General features: G+C 42.6%; 1 protein-coding gene across 3 annotated transcripts in view; it reads right to left on the reverse strand.

The window, feature by feature from the left end:
• Nucleotides 1–17,961, reverse strand: part of MTMR2 (myotubularin related protein 2) — a 63,451-nt gene that overhangs the window by 25,027 nt on the left and 20,463 nt on the right. For 2 of the 3 annotated variants that reach the window (XM_052670914.1, XM_052670915.1), the window contains exon 2: nt 15,229–15,334. In XM_052670914.1, coding sequence (XP_052526874.1) covers nt 15,229–15,334 — 106 coding nt within the window. Of the gene's footprint in view, nt 1–7,244; nt 8,061–15,228; nt 15,335–17,961 lie in introns of those variants that run through there. The other variant, XM_052670916.1, reaches the window with a different exon arrangement.

Below are 17,961 nucleotides of genomic sequence, written 5' to 3' on the forward strand. Positions count from 1 at the left end.
ATATAAGGAAAAAGTATTTTACAGGGAAGGTGGTGAGGTACTGGAAAACATTGCCCAGGTGATGGATACCCCACCCCTTGAGACTTTCAAGGCGAGGCTGGATCAGGCCCCAGGCAACCTGAACTACATGTGGATGTCCCTGTTCTCAGCACGGGAATTGGACTAGATGACTTTAAAAGGTCCCTTCCAACTCTAAGGATTCTAGGATTTTAACGTGATGCCTAAACTTCCTCCTTACAGCAGGCAGTGCACAGGAGGAGCAGGTATAAGCAACTAAGATTAAGGCTAAGTCTACATGGCCAAATGCAGATGGATCTGTATTATAATGCCTATGCCCTCAACTGGCTAAATTACCACAATCAGCAGCACCTGACTGCTCAGTCCAATAGCACAGAGAAGAACAGGTAAGTCAGTCCAGACTCTGCCTCGTGCTGTAGCAATCATATGACTCTGGGTTTTATGTCAGATCCTTCCTAGTGGAGACAGGCAGAGAGTGCTTATGTCTGTGCTTATGTCTGCTCACAAAAATGTGCAGACTTGGCCAAATGCTTTCTTTATCTTAATGTGAGGAAGGAAAATGAATTGGCTTAATTTAATATCAGGAAATCCCTGCAAAGAAAATTGAAAGATATGGCCTAAAGTGGTCCTTACAGCCTGACACATGTGTGGTCAACTTTTATGTAGGATCAAGCCAAAGGGAGATCCTCAGGGATGAAAAATTCTCTCAACTACACAGAGAAATGAAAACAAAAACTGAAGAAATCCCATGCCACAATAAAAGCACGTTCCAGCATTTTCACACAACAGATTGATGTACAGATGAAAAGACTGCTAAGATCAAAGCCTTCTTGAGAACAAGATGTACATTTCAAAAAATGCATTCAAATGACTAAAACACAATAATAAAAAAGAAAAAGCAAGTGTGGTCCTAACTTCCTAATAGGAACCTCCCAAATGGGGAAATAAAGGAATGTGCCAACCTGGGGCAGCTCTTACCTGGGAAGCAGCCAGTGCAGCCGGCACCGATGCGAATGGGGTCGATGAAGGGAGGTCAGCACTGACAGTGAGGAACTTGCAAGAGAGCTTCTCCTCCATATCAGCAATACCACTAAAAGCAAGGCTTCACCAGTACAACTAGCAGAAATCTATGCTAGGGACTTCTTGTCAGCACAGCTGTGCTGGCCAAAGATCACACACCCATCAAAACCCTGATTGAAGGCCTCCTCAGCAAAAGCCTGTGATGTAGACCCAGCCTCAACTCCTCTGTGTCAATTTTTGCCCTTGAATAACAACCTTGAAATTAGCAGGATAACATCTGGATTTTGCTAAATGAGATGGAGGCTTCTAGCTAATTAGTCCTTAAGTGGTGGTCGTCTTTGCTGCCTTTTATCTTGGAAGGACATAAGTGAAAAACACACTCTGTGTTCAGGACAGGATACACAACTTCTTCTGGAAGGTCTGTATCCAAACGGGCAGCAGCTGCTCTTGGATCGCTGGGGCCGGCAGCTGGACTCACTGCTCTCCTGCAGATGTCGGCGGGAGCACATCCAGCAGTCAACGTTTGGACAACTGGGTTGTATCTTAAGCCAAAATAAATATGAGGTAAGGTATACAGAAAGCGTTCAGCAGGACAAAGAGCTGCTGTGGTCATTAGGTGGGCAGTGCTCAGGTGGGCTTTAAACACTGCACTGAAAGCAGGAGACAGACGGATGAAGAGGAAAGCAGGAGGCAAGACTAAGATTTCCCTATCCACACCATTCTGTGAAAGCTGAAAGCCGTTTTTGGTTTTAAAACTGGCTCTTCTAAGTGTTATAAAATCCAGGTGCTCACTCATACTCTGAAAAGTGGAGTACCCAGGGTCAGAAGCAGGGGTTAACAATCCAAATCTGAGTTCAGCTCAACACAGGGCAGTGGACACATGAGCAGATGACCTCCTGCAAGTATAGCACTTAAAGGAAATAAAAACAAAAGGCAGAAGCCATTGATCCCTCCTCCCCCTCCCTTTTTTTTTTTTTTTTTTTGCGTACAATTAAGGACTAAACTGTTACTTTGACCATCTTCTAGCTGACTTCAGCCACGTGACCTAACTTGGGTAACCCAGTACAAGCTGTCTTCTGATGACTGGAGTCAGTGCTTACACATCACCTATGAATAACATTACCCTTCCCAAGAGGCTGTGACAGACAGGGTCAGAAAGCCCAGCCCAAGTGCTTCTCCAGTGTGCTGGTCCTTACAGTATCTGCCTAGCTCTAGACCTTGAATGAGCCTCCTAGATGGAATGTGAACACTTGAAACCCATCCTGGCAGAAACCCAGAAATGAACAGTATGCATTTTGCTGAAATCCATCTCCATCAGTGTCTCCTTAAAATTGATTTGGGGATATGCAACCCGTGTGCAGCTGACAATGCATGCAGAGGGCACAGGAGGAGACATCTGGGGCAGTGCTAAAGGTCAGCATGTTACAGGAGAAAAGAAAAGTGAGTGGATAAGGAAAGACAAGTTTTGGAAACAGAGCTAGGGGAGAGACTGGGAGGGGACAACGAAGTGGTAGTGGGCCGCTCTGGGAGGACACCAGCTTTTTACAAGAACCTTCTGCCCTTTACATGATTAAGGAGATGATGTGAAAGCCTCCACATCTTGATTTTGCACCCCCAACATTGGTCATCAAACTGCCAGGAAAATCTTTATATGCACTTAAGCCTATTTTCAAGACTCTAAAAATAAGAGTTTTGAATCTTAAAGAAAATATAAATTTAACCCTCTGCACATTCTTGCAAAACAGAACTAAGGGCCACAATAAGGCAATGAAGCAGACAGGAGAGCTCAGAGACACAGCTGCAGCAGCCTGGCTGCAGAAGTGCCAAGGGTCCGAGGCCAGAGAGGCAGGCTGGCTACCAACGCAACTGAGGCACTTAGACATGTCTGTAATTGAAATGTATCACTTCTTTGAGACTCAGATTTTTAAAGCATTAAGAGTAACAAAAACAAAGAGTGCTTTGAGATCTACAATGGGGACTGTGGCAGAGCTGGGCAGAATCAGTGCTACTTAGGAACAGGCGCACTTTGTCATGAAGCCACACGCTGACTCTATCTGTCACAAGGTTCTGTAGGGAAGCTGCGTTAGCAGGACTAGATGATCTCCACAAGTCGCTTCCAATCCCTATGATTCTGTAAGAAACAAATATAAGCACTGAAAATCTGTAGACTAGCTTGCACTGCCTTTGAGCTTAACAATCTGCTCAGTATCTTTTCCCCACAAAAATGTTATGCTTAGAAACTGTCCCTGGCAGAAAGAAATATTAATTACACACCAGAACAACCTTTATTTTTGTCTTCTATTGAGTAGCATACTCTACTCATCAGCAGCTCTCCAGGATAGTGAGCACGCACCTCAGCACCTAAGCAATTCCTGCCACAGCTCAGGGAGGGTGTGAGGACTTCATGCCACCACCTACCTGTGTTCTCCGTTCAAGCAGCAACTTGGCAGAACAAACCCACACCTGCTACATTTAACAACTGCTTCTCGAACTCCAGGATCCATCTTGTGTTAGCTCATTCCACTTGCCCACAGCTGAAGGTGTAGAACTCCTTTACACCTTCCCACTTACAGTGCCCAAAGCAAGAAAAACCTTAATTGCCAATACAATCTCCAGATCTCACCAACAAAGTGATCCCCTCTTTTCTTGACATGGACAAGGTCAGGGGAAGAGCTTGAGATCATGCTAACGAGTTCCTTGCCTCATTACTCATCTCTGTACTGTGATTCAGTTCTGCCAAGCCTCCCTAGCCGTATGATTGCACTGCCTCCGAACACAGCAGCCAGCACGCTACTCCAAAAAAATCCCTTTCCTGATTCATGCTCCTGCATAATTCAAGCATGCAGCTAATCAGCCAGCCCAGGAGGTATTGAGGTAATCTTGTACCATAAATCCAACCACAAGGTCTCAAAGGTCTGAGCATCACTGGACACTGTTCCAGGACATGATACCTTAGAGGGCGTTCCTAACTCCGTATTGAGGGTTTTCTTTTAGCTGGGAACAAAACAACTGATAAGTTTTCCTCTTGCACTTCCTGCAGGCTTCTACCTACCAGCTGAGCTGCATATCCAGGATCACAACAGACAATCCTGCTCCAGCTAACACTGAGCCAGGATTACCTCCTACCAGCAAACCTGCCAGCACTGTGGCTCATGTAATTGCTCTCATACCTAGCTCAGTCAAGATGTCTGGGTTAGACTAATGGTTTCTTCAGCGCTTATTTTTCTGTAACTTAGGCTGCTTTGACAGGACTGGCTTGGGCTGTGACTACACAAGCAATCAAAAAAGCCTAAGGACAGGGTGGGGGAGGGAGCGCAGCTAGGCCTTGACAGGGCCTCGAGCAGCCTGACCTCATAGAAGGCATCCCTGCCTGTGGCACGGGGCTGGGCAAGGCAAGGTCCCCTCCAACCCAAATCTTCCTATGATGCAGCAGCTTTAGCCTGGACACTAACACCTGCAGCTTCCATGTAGCAGACCACAAGTCTCAGGACGCAGAGATGCTAAGAGAGCATCTGCGGCCTCTCCCAGTCATTTTTTATTTATTCCCTTCTACTTTCTCCTGAGGGCTTGAGTCCTGAAACCCAAACACAGACACAAAAGGAAGTTTTTGGCTTTATGCAGTGTTAGAGGACACTACAGGTTAGTGTCACCAAATGGCTGTTTTGGCCCAATTCTGCATAGATTCTTCTATTCTGAAACAACCAGAATTAACAGAAATAATCTGTTCTAGACAAAATTAAAATGTAGTCTTTTATGATTTTTTTTTCCCTAAGTTAATTTCTCCTTGGCAACCTCCCACACACGCCAAATGATTTTGCACATTTTGAACAGATTTGTGATGCACAAAGCCACGGCGCTGGTGCGAGACATGCTGACACTGTGACCACTTTGCTCCTGCATTACTGCCTTCCCCTAAACACGTCTGCTCTGCCTATTCAAAAGCCAAGCTTGGTGCTGCTGTTCCAACAACATACAGTTCTGTGCTGTTTCCTATAACAGGAAACGGATCTCTTAACTGATCCCTTGACATAAACATATATAACCTGCACATAGAGACAAACATTACACACACACTCATAAAAAGATGCCTTTGCATCTGCAGCCCTTGAACTCACAGGTTTGGCATGTTCGTCTTGTGACTGCACACTGGTCAGCAGCAACAGGCAGGATATAACCAGCTGGGACAGGAATTTATGTTTGAGCAAAAGAATACACACAGAAGTAGTAGATTTAAAAAATAAGTAGTTTTCTAATTATCAGTTAGCATCACAGATTAGAAATTTAATAGCCAAGTGAAAAGTTTTATCTCCTACATGAATACATTTGTCTGATACTTCAAATTTTAATGGACTGCCTGAGAATAGTTATCAAATCTAAGCCTTCCTTTTAGTTTGTTGTTGGTTTTTTAAACGCTTTTCTTTCTAGGGCTGCCACATGAGTAAGTGCCCTTCTGAATCAGCAGTCTTGCAATTCTACAGGTAAAATGGCCGGCAATCTGCAGGAATATCTATTTCATCTACACCCACAGATCTGTGTCTCAGTTAGTCACTATAGCACTCTGTGCAGCCAGTAGAAAAAAAAGACAACCAAGGAGGTTATCTTCAGGTGACTGCCTTTCTTTCCAGTAATGGCAGAGCATGAGGGTAAATAAATCTAACACAGACATCTGCACCTTGTAGGGAAAACCCAACTCTGGTGTCTCACTGTGCCAAGTGCAGCAGTGCCCAACCTGGATACCCCAGTATGACGGAGTAGTCAAACTACCTTCTTGAGAGAAGTCCAAACTTACTGTGTGCAGAGAGGCAGCAAGAGGTGAGCCTATTCAGATCCAAAATTGCATGAATGTCAGTAAAACAGGCATGACTCCAAAGCTCATAGGACCCAGCTTATTGGCTGAGTTACCAGAAACATCTTTTGGGTTAGGGCTGGCTCCTTTCTCATGTCTCAAAGAAGGGAAGTCAGTCTTTCTGCAAAAGTTCAGCCATAGGATTCTTTTTGCATATTTTTTCTTTTAATCTTCCTTGTAAATCAAAGCAGTACAAAGTAGTAAATCATACAAACATTTTCCTTTCAAGTGTCTTCTGGTTGTCTCAGACCATACTCGTCTACCACTCCGCCTAAATTGCCATCCCCCATCCCTTTCTTCTTCCACAGCTGTTGCCATGTATGTCAATCAACAAGGGACAGTGCCACTGTGGTACATGAATCAGGGTATATCATTACCCTAACAATAGTGTGAAAACCTCTGAAATAAAATAGATACGAATAACTCCTTCTTCCCGTCACCTCAGAAAGTACACGGAGTCCTAATTCTGTCTGGCTGATGTTAACAAAAGCTGCAGAACTTACACAGATATGCACAAAATCAAGACTCATATGCTTATCTTAGATAATTTTTCATTGGTGCATTGATTTCCACTCTAAGTGAAACATTTCGTACAACATAGAAGGGGCAAATTTTGAGGGCACTTTTTTTTTCTAGCAATTTGCTGCCAAAATGCTTCACTCCTTCTGTTTTCCTAATGCTCAATTAAGGGAGCAGTAAAACAGTAGCACTGCTTACATGATAAATCCTCCTCTAGACTGCAAATATTGTACTTTGGAGAGATTTTCAGTTGCCATTTAAGGCTATTTTAAGTGCACTTTGAAAAGATTTATGTACTACGCATTCTACTGGAAATGTAATAGAACATAAATTGAGCAAGTAAATGGACTCTGCTGATTATTTTTGAATCAGTAAGAATACCATCACAGAAAGAACAACAGCATCTCTGCATGACTGAGGCACAGAGACTTTTCTGAGGACCAGATGCACTGGAAAATTAGACATTCAGACCAGCAAGACCTTAATTGTAGGGAAATGCTTTGTGTATTATCCTTTTGGGACAGAAGAAGTTGAAAAAGGGAAAAAAGAGAAGACCATGGGCTCATAGAGCATTCCAGAATAGAACACAGAGAATCAAACATACTGTTAGAGACCACATCAAACTTACTCAGCTGCTAAGAGAACAAATGAGTAAAGAAGGCTTCCTAGTTTGTTTAAAAAAACAACACGAGAGGAATTTAAGTTACCAATAAAATGTTCTGTCAACAGACTAAGACATTACTCCAGAAGACAATAATCACATATAACACATGCTACAACTGAATTTTCAACTGTGTTCCTAGTCCAAAAGTACAAATTGCAAATTGTTATCCAGACCTACCGTGTATGTTTTCAAAGCATAAAAAGGCTCGAGAAATCCACTTGCTTACTTCCCACCGCCTTAAAAAAAATCTTTAAACAGAAACTGAAGGGTAGTGTTTTTAAAATAATAATAATAATAATAATACAGTCAGCAGGGTAAGAGAGGAACTCCCCTGGTGGAGGAAGTAGCCACTCTGCAGAATTTTCCTGGGGCTTTCTGCTTTGTTTTCTCCACGATGAACCTCTGCACTCAGGCTCAAGCTTCTAGTGATGAAGAAGTCTCTTTGGGTTGGCGAGTCTCGTAGGCCCTTGCCTTCTAAGGCAAAGCTTAGAAGCTCAAAGGAAAACATTGTTGAGGGCCACTCGTTCCACCACGGCTGGCTTGTCTCTTCAAGTTCATATGGCTTGGTGCCTCGAGACAATTCTCTTATTGGGCTCCAGCAGAAAGTCATCATTGACTCAACACTGCAACAGTCCCTGGCACAGAAGGTTGCTGATATTATCTATTCAGACAAGTCCAACATTTTTTAATGCAGAACCTTCCTCACTGCCAAGGGTTCTTGAAAGATAACAGTTCTGTTCTCCACTGGCTGCTCAAAATCTTTGTTACGCTTACTCCCTCCTTTTTTTGTTTTTACTCTCTTTTGTTTAGCAAACAGCTGATAAGGGAAAACATTACATTTTTTCAAGGAAAGCCTTAAACTAATTCAGTAGCATCAGTCTGAAGAAATAACAGAAAAAAGCTCTGACAACCAGGAGTTATACATGCTGCCAACCAAAATAAGTTACAGACAAAAGTGTCTCTGTTACCAAGAATTTCAATTAGGAAACGATTGTTATGTCAGATAAGGAATCGAGGTATAAATAATTATATATTTACAGTCAATAAACAAGCACACCGAGGAGAAGGGAGATGCTTTGTTCAGTACACAAACATACACAGAAAAATCTTGGCAAGTGCCTCATGAAGTCTCGTATCCGACTGCTCCTTTTAAATACCGTGCTTGTTCATTCCTGTCAGATTCCTGCTTCAGTACACAAAACTGTAAGAATACGAATAACTCTTACCCAGTTTTAATCAGCAAAAGGAGAACTCTTGCACTTTGTAGCTAGGAGAAATATGGCAGTTGGTTAGGAAAAGCTGAAAATGTTACAGTAACATCTGAAGGCCATTTGCTTTTTCTTCTTATTTTCAATTCCTAATTGAAGGCAATAATAAATGCTTCCAGAGATTTCCTTCACTGCACATCACTTCATATTCAAACATCCAGGTACCTCTATAAAATAAAAATTAGCAGTGATTGCTGTCTTTGCTCTCTTTTAAGTAGAAGAGCACTTAGGGAGTATTATTTCTGCTTAAAGGAGACAGAAAACTGACTGCTTCTGGCTTTTCTTCCCCATCTCATTTGCATGAAATCAATATTTTGCAACCCAGAGCTTGGCTACTCTGTTTCTGCTTCCTTGAAAGGGGGAGGTGCAAAAAAGGCCTTACTACAGAGAGGTGGGGAGGGACAAGACTTTCCAGTTTGAAATGAAAAATAATTGCAGTTCTCATGAAATACGTAGTATTTACAGTCCTAGAAACTGAAGTCCTGGAAAAACAAGTTAATGGCAGGGGCTAAATTCCAGCCACTCACTGGGCTGTCCTGGAATGACCATGCTTATGGACAAGAGTGTTATTCATGCTCCAGAACGTTTGTGCCTTTGTGCACCCACAGCTTAATGCTCCAGCAAAGAAAGGAAACTCATTTCCCACAGATGCACACACGCAATTAGCATAGCCAAAAATCAGGCTTTCAACATGAAGTTGTTCTCCATAAGATTTTCCTACTTCTCAGATACTTTAAGTCCCTCTGCTTGATCCCTTCAACATTGTGAAGTTTCAACCACTCTTGGATTTGGCTCTGAGCTCAGCCATGCATGCGAGGGGGCTGCAGGCACACTACATTCATACACACAGCAAGGTTTCTTTCTGCCCATGAAGCTTCCACTCCTGGACATCCACAGCAATGCTCTGAGTGAGATAACAACAGAGTCCAAAGTGGTGACAGTGAGAAACACACATAGTCAGGTCTTCCCAGACCGACAGTAAAAAGACATTCTGTTTATTTAATTTCACTGCTGTTTGCATCTAGCCAAGTCTTTTGTGACCACAGGTCAATTATCTTCGCCATCTGGTGGCTTAGGCAACACGGTCTGTAATTTAATATAGTCACAGTCCAGTGCACTGGGAAGAACAGCTCACATCACAGGAGACATCTCCACATTTCCTATAAGCTAGTCTTCTTATGGGCAGTCCCACGCACAGAGTCGAGGGCCAGTCTGTAACAGGAGAGCTTATCCCCACACATCTGCTCAGCAAGGGATGGGACAGAGTGGCAGGGTCTTGGACAACCCTGAAGGTGCTTAGGCAGAGGCTTTTCCATGATTTAGTGCTTCAAAGCTAGCACTATGCACTAAGCAAAAAGCCCCTTAAAAGCAAAAGTAAAAAGACAGCTAACATGAATACTTAAAGCTTAAGAAGTTATGCCTCTCTCTAAACCCAGCTCTTATTGAACATGTGTTACACATAACCAAAGCCTGACACTTCCTGCATTGGCAGGGAGATAGCAATGGAAAAGCTCACTGAGGCTAGTTTTAGTGATTTACAGCAAAAGATGGGGGAAAAAAAGAACACATCTTTCTTCAATATGTTTTTCTACTAACGTGCATGCTCTACATAAAGCCAGACTAAGACATTTTGCACTAAAGCTGGAATAAAGTAACACAAAGGTGGCAAAGTCAGTAACTGGCATTTTGGTTAATCTTGCCCAACACGGCCTGAGAGACAGGATTTACTTGAATTTTTAAGCTTTACATCTGGACAAGTTATTCTGAACTGTCTTCATAACTGGAGGAGACACAGGCAGTTTTCAAATGAGACAAAACTACACCTAAAGGAGCAAAGCTAAACTCCCTTTGCAACATCCTACAACAAGAGCTTCTATAGCTTAGCTACATGATGTTCTCACCTAGTGAGTACATTTCCTTAAAGCCAAGATAAATCACATTGTAAACAACGTCTTTCTTTCCATTGACTACAAAGGAATTGTGGTTGACTAGCTTGAATGCAGACTAGCTCAAAAGAACTTAATTCTGGAAACCTATCGAAGACAACACGGGCATCCATTTACTCTCTTGGAAGAAAACTACTTCATATATCTTCTGTCATGCCTCAGTTATGTATCTTAGAAAACAAACCACAAAGGCTTGCCTAAGTCTTCAACAAAGCACGCAATGGATGACAAATGAACATTATGCAAGCATCGTCTCTCCTCTCCTCTCCTCTCCTCTCCTCTCCTCTCCTCTCCTCTCCTCTCCTCTCCTCTCCTCTCCTCTCCTCTCCTCTCCTCTCCTCTCCTCTCCTCTCCTCTCCTCTCCTCTCCTCTCCTCTCCTCTCCTCTCCTCTCCTCTCCTCTCCTCTCCTCTCCTCTCCTCTCCTCTCCTCTCCTCTCCTCTCCTCTCCTCTCCTCCCTCTCCTCCTCCCCTCCTCCTCCCCTCCCCTCCCCTCCCCTCCCCTCCCCTCCCCTCCCCTCTCTTCTCCCTTTCCCAACCTTTGAGTCTTGGGCATGCCACAATAATGTTTTTGTATCGTATTTATAAGCCTATTGCAAAACCACTGATTCCTCTTACACTAAAGAAGAAAATTATTACTGTGGATGGAGCAAACAATCACAGAGAAGGGGACATGTGCTTACACAATGTTTTTCTGGATCGCAGAGGAATATCAGGAATTGTGAATCTCAATGTCACCCTCAAAGAGAAGAATAGCTTAGTGGTACCACACAGTAATGGCAAAAACAAAGATGAGAACTACTTTTTTCTGAAGGCTGTGCAACTAAGCAGGTGACATATCTGTTTGCCATGCTGGAGGTTTGCTAACAGATCTTCCTCTGTCCACAGCACAGACAAGAAGCAACAAAAAGCCAATACCATGGATTTCTACATTCTGGGTCAGGTTGTTACTGTATACAACCCAAAACTAAGCACAATCAACCTTTAACCTTCAGGCAAAGGTATCATTCATAAGGAAGTGCGACAGCAGACTCCGCTGGCCTCATGCATTTCTTTCCATCTGGGGATGGAAGGGATCCAGCCCTTTTATGAGGTTTATTCCAAAGCTTTGAATATGGTATGAATATGGTAAACTTCAGGCATTATCCTATAAATCAACAGCCAAACTCAAAATGAAAGTCCCAAATGATAAAAGCTAGAGGGTTAGCAACAAAGCTTAAGAGAAGCACAATAAACTGCACAGGCTGATCTGCCCATAGCATAGGAGAAAACAACATCTATAAGACTTATGAGCAAGAAATCCATTGTACCTTAATAATCACCACGTTCCCAGATCTGTAAGACACACTTACATACCTTTGGCAATGTTGGCTCTATAAGGTGCTTTTAAAATCTCATTCCAATTTACAGACTATCTATGAATTTCCAGCTCATTTTCACATCCAATCACTACTGCTCAATTGTGTTCTTGCCTGATCTATAACTTATTAAAACATACGGTTAAAACATACGGTGGTGTATTTGCTGAAAGTTCCCTGAAAAACTGCCTCCCCCAAATCAATTCTAAACAGTTTCAGACCTGAGATCAGAAAGGGATGGGGCAGTAGGGGCGTAGAACCTAACAGTGTTTAGGGACACTTGGCGGGTGGAGGGTGGTACTCTTTAAGTTTTCACTTTTTGTACAGCCAACTGAAGCAGCCAACTCTTATTTAGAGATAGTTTATGAAGTGAAAATTCCAGAAATTGTAATGGAAAGACAATTTAATCTTAGCTCCAGTTACTGAAATGCTCAATATACATTTGAGAAAAAACAAAAACAAAAAAACCCACCAAAAAATAAAAACAATAAGACTTCATAAAAGTTATTATGAAATACTTTGGAGAAACATTTAGGAAAAATACTGCACATGCATTTAGTAGGAATCCCCAGTGGTTGTCTCATTTACCTCATTACACACATGCACGCACACACACTGAGTGTTAATTGCACTCCAAAAGAAATCTGCAGGCACAGACTGCAAGAAATGATATGGGTCCTTCCCTCATTCCCTCCCCCTGACGAACGCCTACTTTTCTTCTAAAAATTCCCCACAGAAGAAGAGAGTGCTAATTGTAGCTATCACAAAGTGTTTTTCCATCACCACAGAAATTTAATTCCTAAATTTGAGTTGATGCACACGCAGAGGCAGGAACCGAGTTGAGGTAGGAGTGATGACGGATCGCTGCAATTCATTCTAGAGGGGAAAATTTAAATACACATCAAGAGCATAATCCTACAATTGGCAGATCCACTTCAAAATCTTGAAATGCTTATTTTCAGCCTCTTAAAGCTAACTGATGCAAGCCCTTCCTGTGAGAACACTGTGTAGCGCAGGCACTTGTCTCGCATACAACAGTTAGCACAGAACGCGTTGCTGTATCCGTTAATGGTACAGCATCATCTGCAGTATCAAAAGGGTGAAAGAAAAGTGTAAGAGCAACCACGACCTTAAAAAACTTCTCGGTGCACTGGCTTTAAAAAAAAAACTGTGGAATTTTCAGAGGACGGAGATGTTAATTCAGAAGAAATTGGACAAAGAGTGATGAACCCAGAGAGAGTGTGTTCGTTCTCCACGAGAGCTGAAAGAAACTGGTTTTGCTGATCACCACAAAATAAATCTCCCGTTCCCAGCTCATCTCACTGAGGGGCAGACACCAGGCCCCAGGAATGAGCCCAGCACAGACACACAAGCACTGACACTGATTTTAGGCTAAGGGACTGCACCCGTTGTGACAATACCAAAATAAGAGGCTGCCCACTGGAAGGGGACAGACCCAAACTTCTTCGCCAGCTGCAAACCACAAGGAGACAAACAGTTACTGCTTACATTCCTGTAGGAGGGAGAAAGGCAGTTTGTACTAATGGAAATGCCACTTTTCTCACTGCTGTACTTCCTACAGCAGGACCATGGGAATCAATGCTCTGCAGGCCTGTGTAGCATCGACAAGCAGCCACTGAGTGCAAATGCAAGATCCAGCTTTGTGCTTCCACCCGACTGCGTTGCAGCCACTCACAGCACCTCAGCAGCAGCAAGCTGTAGGGGGAGCACAGGAGGCAATGCTGGTGCTGCACAGCACTGCTGATGCAGGTTAACAGGAGGAAGCACTCTGCCAGCACAGGCACGTGCTACACTTGGCTTCAAGCATCTTTATTCTAGAAAAACGGTTCTCTGCTTTCACCACCTCTCCTTAAACACTATTCTAAAATGAAAGGTGAACAGTACTTCTTCCAACCACAGTAGAAATGTAGGTTGCTTAATATTTTTTTATTTTGAAGGGCAAGCTGTGAAGAAACCATCCTGCAAATTATGAGAACTGTGGCACAGCAAGGAAGGAGGGATTTCTAATGACCTCCACAAACAATACATATGCATCTTCTGACTGAAAAACGTATTGTGCTAAATGAACATTCCTCTGCAAACAGCATTTGACAGGAATCCTTGTCTAATAGGGATTTCACGCAGCCGCAGTGACAAAAAGAAAGGAGATGAGAAGACACATCTGGAGTTACAAGGAGGACATGTTGAGCCACGTAAACCATCACAAAGCAAAGACAACCTTGAATCTAGAAAAAAAATACTGCTTGGTTCTCTGTATGTGTAGGTAATCCTCCAGTGCAAAAGAACCTGCAAAGCAGCAGTTGATCTGAGCATCAGAACTGTAAAACAAATCCCAGTTACGTACAAGTTAAAATAAAAAGAGGGAAGAAAATAAGGCAATGTAAAATTTATATATGACATTATATACACAATCACAAGTGTGGCACTGCTTGCAATCATATCTATTTATACCAATTAATTGCTTCATCTCAGCTAAAACCTCTGCTATGTGCTGGAGAAAACCACCTCAGCTTCAGAGGAAAAGCTTCAGAGCTGCTACAGAACACTTTACCCCAACAATTTCTGAGGATTACCCCTTTTAACCATAGGTAAAAACTGTGAACTAACATTTACACATAATCTACTGATTCTTTTACAAATTTCTGCCTAATACTGGCTAGTAAAACTCTTTTAAAAAGGAAACATCAAAGTCCTTGCCACCTTTGAACAGGTGAACTTTCTATTATTGTAACTACTCACAGGGCAAAACAAACATCAAAGAAAGGAATTGGTTTTGTGTTAGGTGTTTTCATGCGATTTTATGGCATTCAGATTTCACAGAGCTGCTCAACCACAGCTGAGAAATGCTAGAAGTCATTACCAGAACGTACCAGCACCACTGCTTTTACAGTCAGAGACTTTTTTGCAAAGGTGAGGAATATCAGCAAACCTCTTGGTTTCACAAGGGAATGTACAGATAGTTTAGTTCTTAAAACTCTTCTGAGCTAAACTCAAGCTTTGGATTTGACATTAACAAATCAATAACAGACTTAAAAGAGCCTTGTCTGGGACTTTTATGTGAGAGCCACTTACTGTAACAGAAGACTATTTTAGCAGCTTGAAGATAACAATCTTTCTCTGAAAGAAGATACTTCCAAGGACTCCCTGTTTACAAACAAGGAGGAGTTTTCAAAAGAGAACATCTCAAATACACACCAGTGGAAAAAATATGATTATACAACTGGCTGGTTGAGGATCTTCACTTACTTAAAGCACTTAAAAGAAAAATGAGTTCCTTTGAAAATTCATCTCCAAATGTAGGTTGCAGAGTCAGCTTTTTGAAGATTAAACAACTTTATAAAGAAGGAAATAATATGGTAGAGATTAAAGTTCAATTTCTATTTCACTTGTTTGACTTTGGGACCTTTCATGCTTTGGCTACATAAAATTTGGCATTAACCTGAAAGCTAGAATCATTTTACTCTATCCAAACTCAGAGGAGCAAGAAATGGTCACTGATGGAGACCACAACACATACAGATAGGTGGATAGATACAGATTTTTTCTTTTGTTCAGACAAAGCATACATACCCTTAAATCTGGAGAAAAGTTGTCTGCTGAGGTGGAGACCGAGTCTGATGATACAAGAGAAGCAGATTTTGTATGAGCAGAATGGTCCGACTGAGAAGTGGAAGCACTGAAAAGAGAAACACAACGCTATCAAAATGGTGCTCAGGACTGCTCAGAGCCGACAAGTAAGGCCACTCACTTGCAGCTGTATCAGGCAATTTTCCCTGGTTTCCACCCTTTCCATTCTCAGTTATTTAGTCCTCAGCAGTGGTTTCAGAGAACCTGTTCTGCCTTCCATTACTGCGGATCACAAAAGCACACACAATTCATTACAGATCACAGCTCAGACCGAGCCAACACTGTCATGAACGCAAACCTGATTGAATCCTAAATCAGTGAAACGAAGGGGCTCCATTTCAGGCTTTCAGATGGGAGAAATTAGCGCACTGCAACTTGATGAAAACAGACAGGATTCTGAATGCAAGCCAGCACAACTCCAACCGCAGCTTTACAATGGTGGAATGAATTCAGAATAGAAACCTTTTTCCACCACACGGAACTTTCCTCTTTCAGGTATAAGCACAGCCCCAGGAGGACGAAGAAGAGCCCCCAGCATACCTCTCTGGTGATACAAAGTGTGATTTGCTGAAAACAAAGCAAAACAGCTATCATTTTTTCGACCCGGTTTTTCTAGGACAGCTGTAAGCAATTAAAATAAGCTTATTTTATGACATTTTCATGCTGCAAGCTTTTCTAGATTCGTAATTGCTTGAAATTAGCATTTGATAATAATGCTTCTAAAGCCCTACGGGACTGCAAAAGAAGGACCTCTGTGGAGCAATGTTCTGCCATGGCACAACAGCAAACGCCACCTGGAGCAGCTCGTTCCCACACTCTCAGTGACTCCAGAAAGGTTTCAGCTGGGTGATACAACACCCTTAAAGAGCAGCTACCTGACCAAGGCAAAAAACCCACTGGAGCATTACGTTATTAGTTGTATTAATTAGTCATTTGACAACCTTCAAACAGCTTTATCTGAGCTTCCAAAGAGCCTGGAGATCCGTTAATTGTCTGAAAATTGTTTTGCTGCTTAACTGCTGGTAAACAGCCATTGATAGGCCAGAATGTTCCAGTTTTATTTCTATTCTTTGAGGTTTGGCAAAGCGTTAGGCAGGCAGTGTTAAAAACATGAGGTACTATGGTAAAGTTGGGCTCTTGCTGGGATTGACTCTCTGTCCAAGGATTAAGGAGCACTGGCAACTTTCTTAATTCTGTGATGCAGAAACTTTGAAACTGAAGTTTTGGGAACCGTAAAAAACCATCTAAATAAATGATACCATTGTGCCAACTGAATAGCACGATTCCACTGAATGCATTTATTGTACACAGTTCACCAGCTAACCGTTCTGCTTCCAACACACTTAACTCTTTGAGTTTACCACGATGTTACTTTTCAGAGGCACAGACAGAAAATAATTCCACACTGAAGTAACAAGAACCAACTCAGCAAAGCCACTCAGATACACAGGATGTGCAAACGGTTCCACATCACAACCAAAATGGTAGAACTGCACTGCTGCCAAGTGCTGGTCATGCTCCTACTCTTTTCCTCCTCTCCTTGACACGGGCTGCACTCCGCTGCCATGCATTCCCATTGTGAACATCAGGATGTGTGGTTTGATTTGTTGATCTGCAGGGGCAGCAAACGATCGCTAAACACAAAGAAAGTCTTCTGCCGGATCACAGGGCTGACTGGATTCATTACATGGCCACATAAAACAGAGGCAGTGCACAGGAGAAGAAGGGAATCTGTATCTGGAGATGATGAGGAGGGTTGAAAACTCTTCTGCGTGCAGCTGCCCGCAGGCATGCTGAATGAGGCTTAGCCCTAAACCACATCATTACACTGCTTTACTTAAACCAGCTCAGAGCCCTGGATGCACTCCCTCAAAACTCATTTCAGTCTGCTCCCCTTCAGTCTTTACCTTCCAAGCGTTCACCCTGATCTTTGCAACTGTATAACTGATTGAGGTTTAAAGTTGTGTTAAAATCTCCCCATCTAATCATTCCACAGAGCAGCACCACCTTACTGTGCTGCAGCCCATGTGGGGATGGCACTAACAGTTTTCAGCTGGGAGTCAGCAGCTCTGCCTCAGTCCCACAAAGTCAGCTCCAGTTGGGGCAACTAAAGCTTCAGCAGAAACCTCTTGGTGTATTTAAATGCATTTAAGATCAGTGACACAGCTCAGCGTTGAGAAGCCATTTAGCACAAATGTAAACAGCAAAGCAAGGGATGTACTGACAGCTAATCTAAGCTCATGGCCTGCACGGAGAAGGCATTTGTTTGCACTGTGCAGAGCAGCGTATTTACTGACCAGCACTAAATGATTGAGCACAAGAACAGTAATAAAAGCATTTGCATCAAGAATTTCATGTCCTTTCATTACAGAAAATGAGCTGGAAAGGTCTTTCATGAGTAGTGGTATTCTCTCCCTGTGCCCCCAAGCTAGGACAAGCTATACCCAGGCAATCCCTGCAGCCTGCTCACCTAACCTGTTCATCACTTCTCCCATATAGGGAAAGCAGTGACAGAGAGTCAAAATCCATCAGTTGTTTCTGCTTGCACAACTTGTCTGCCCTCCTGCATCCCCAGCCTTTACCAAATAAACAAGCAGTGATTATCTAACCATAATAGACCAAAATTTGTTATGAAATTGTTAATTAATTTTACTTCAGCAGGCTGAGGAGCCAACT

This window comes from Tympanuchus pallidicinctus, unplaced genomic scaffold (genome assembly GCF_026119805.1).
Source record: "Tympanuchus pallidicinctus isolate F22 unplaced genomic scaffold, pur_lepc_1.0 scaffold11, whole genome shotgun sequence".
In the NCBI taxonomy this organism is placed as follows: domain Eukaryota; kingdom Metazoa; phylum Chordata; class Aves; order Galliformes; family Phasianidae; genus Tympanuchus; species Tympanuchus pallidicinctus.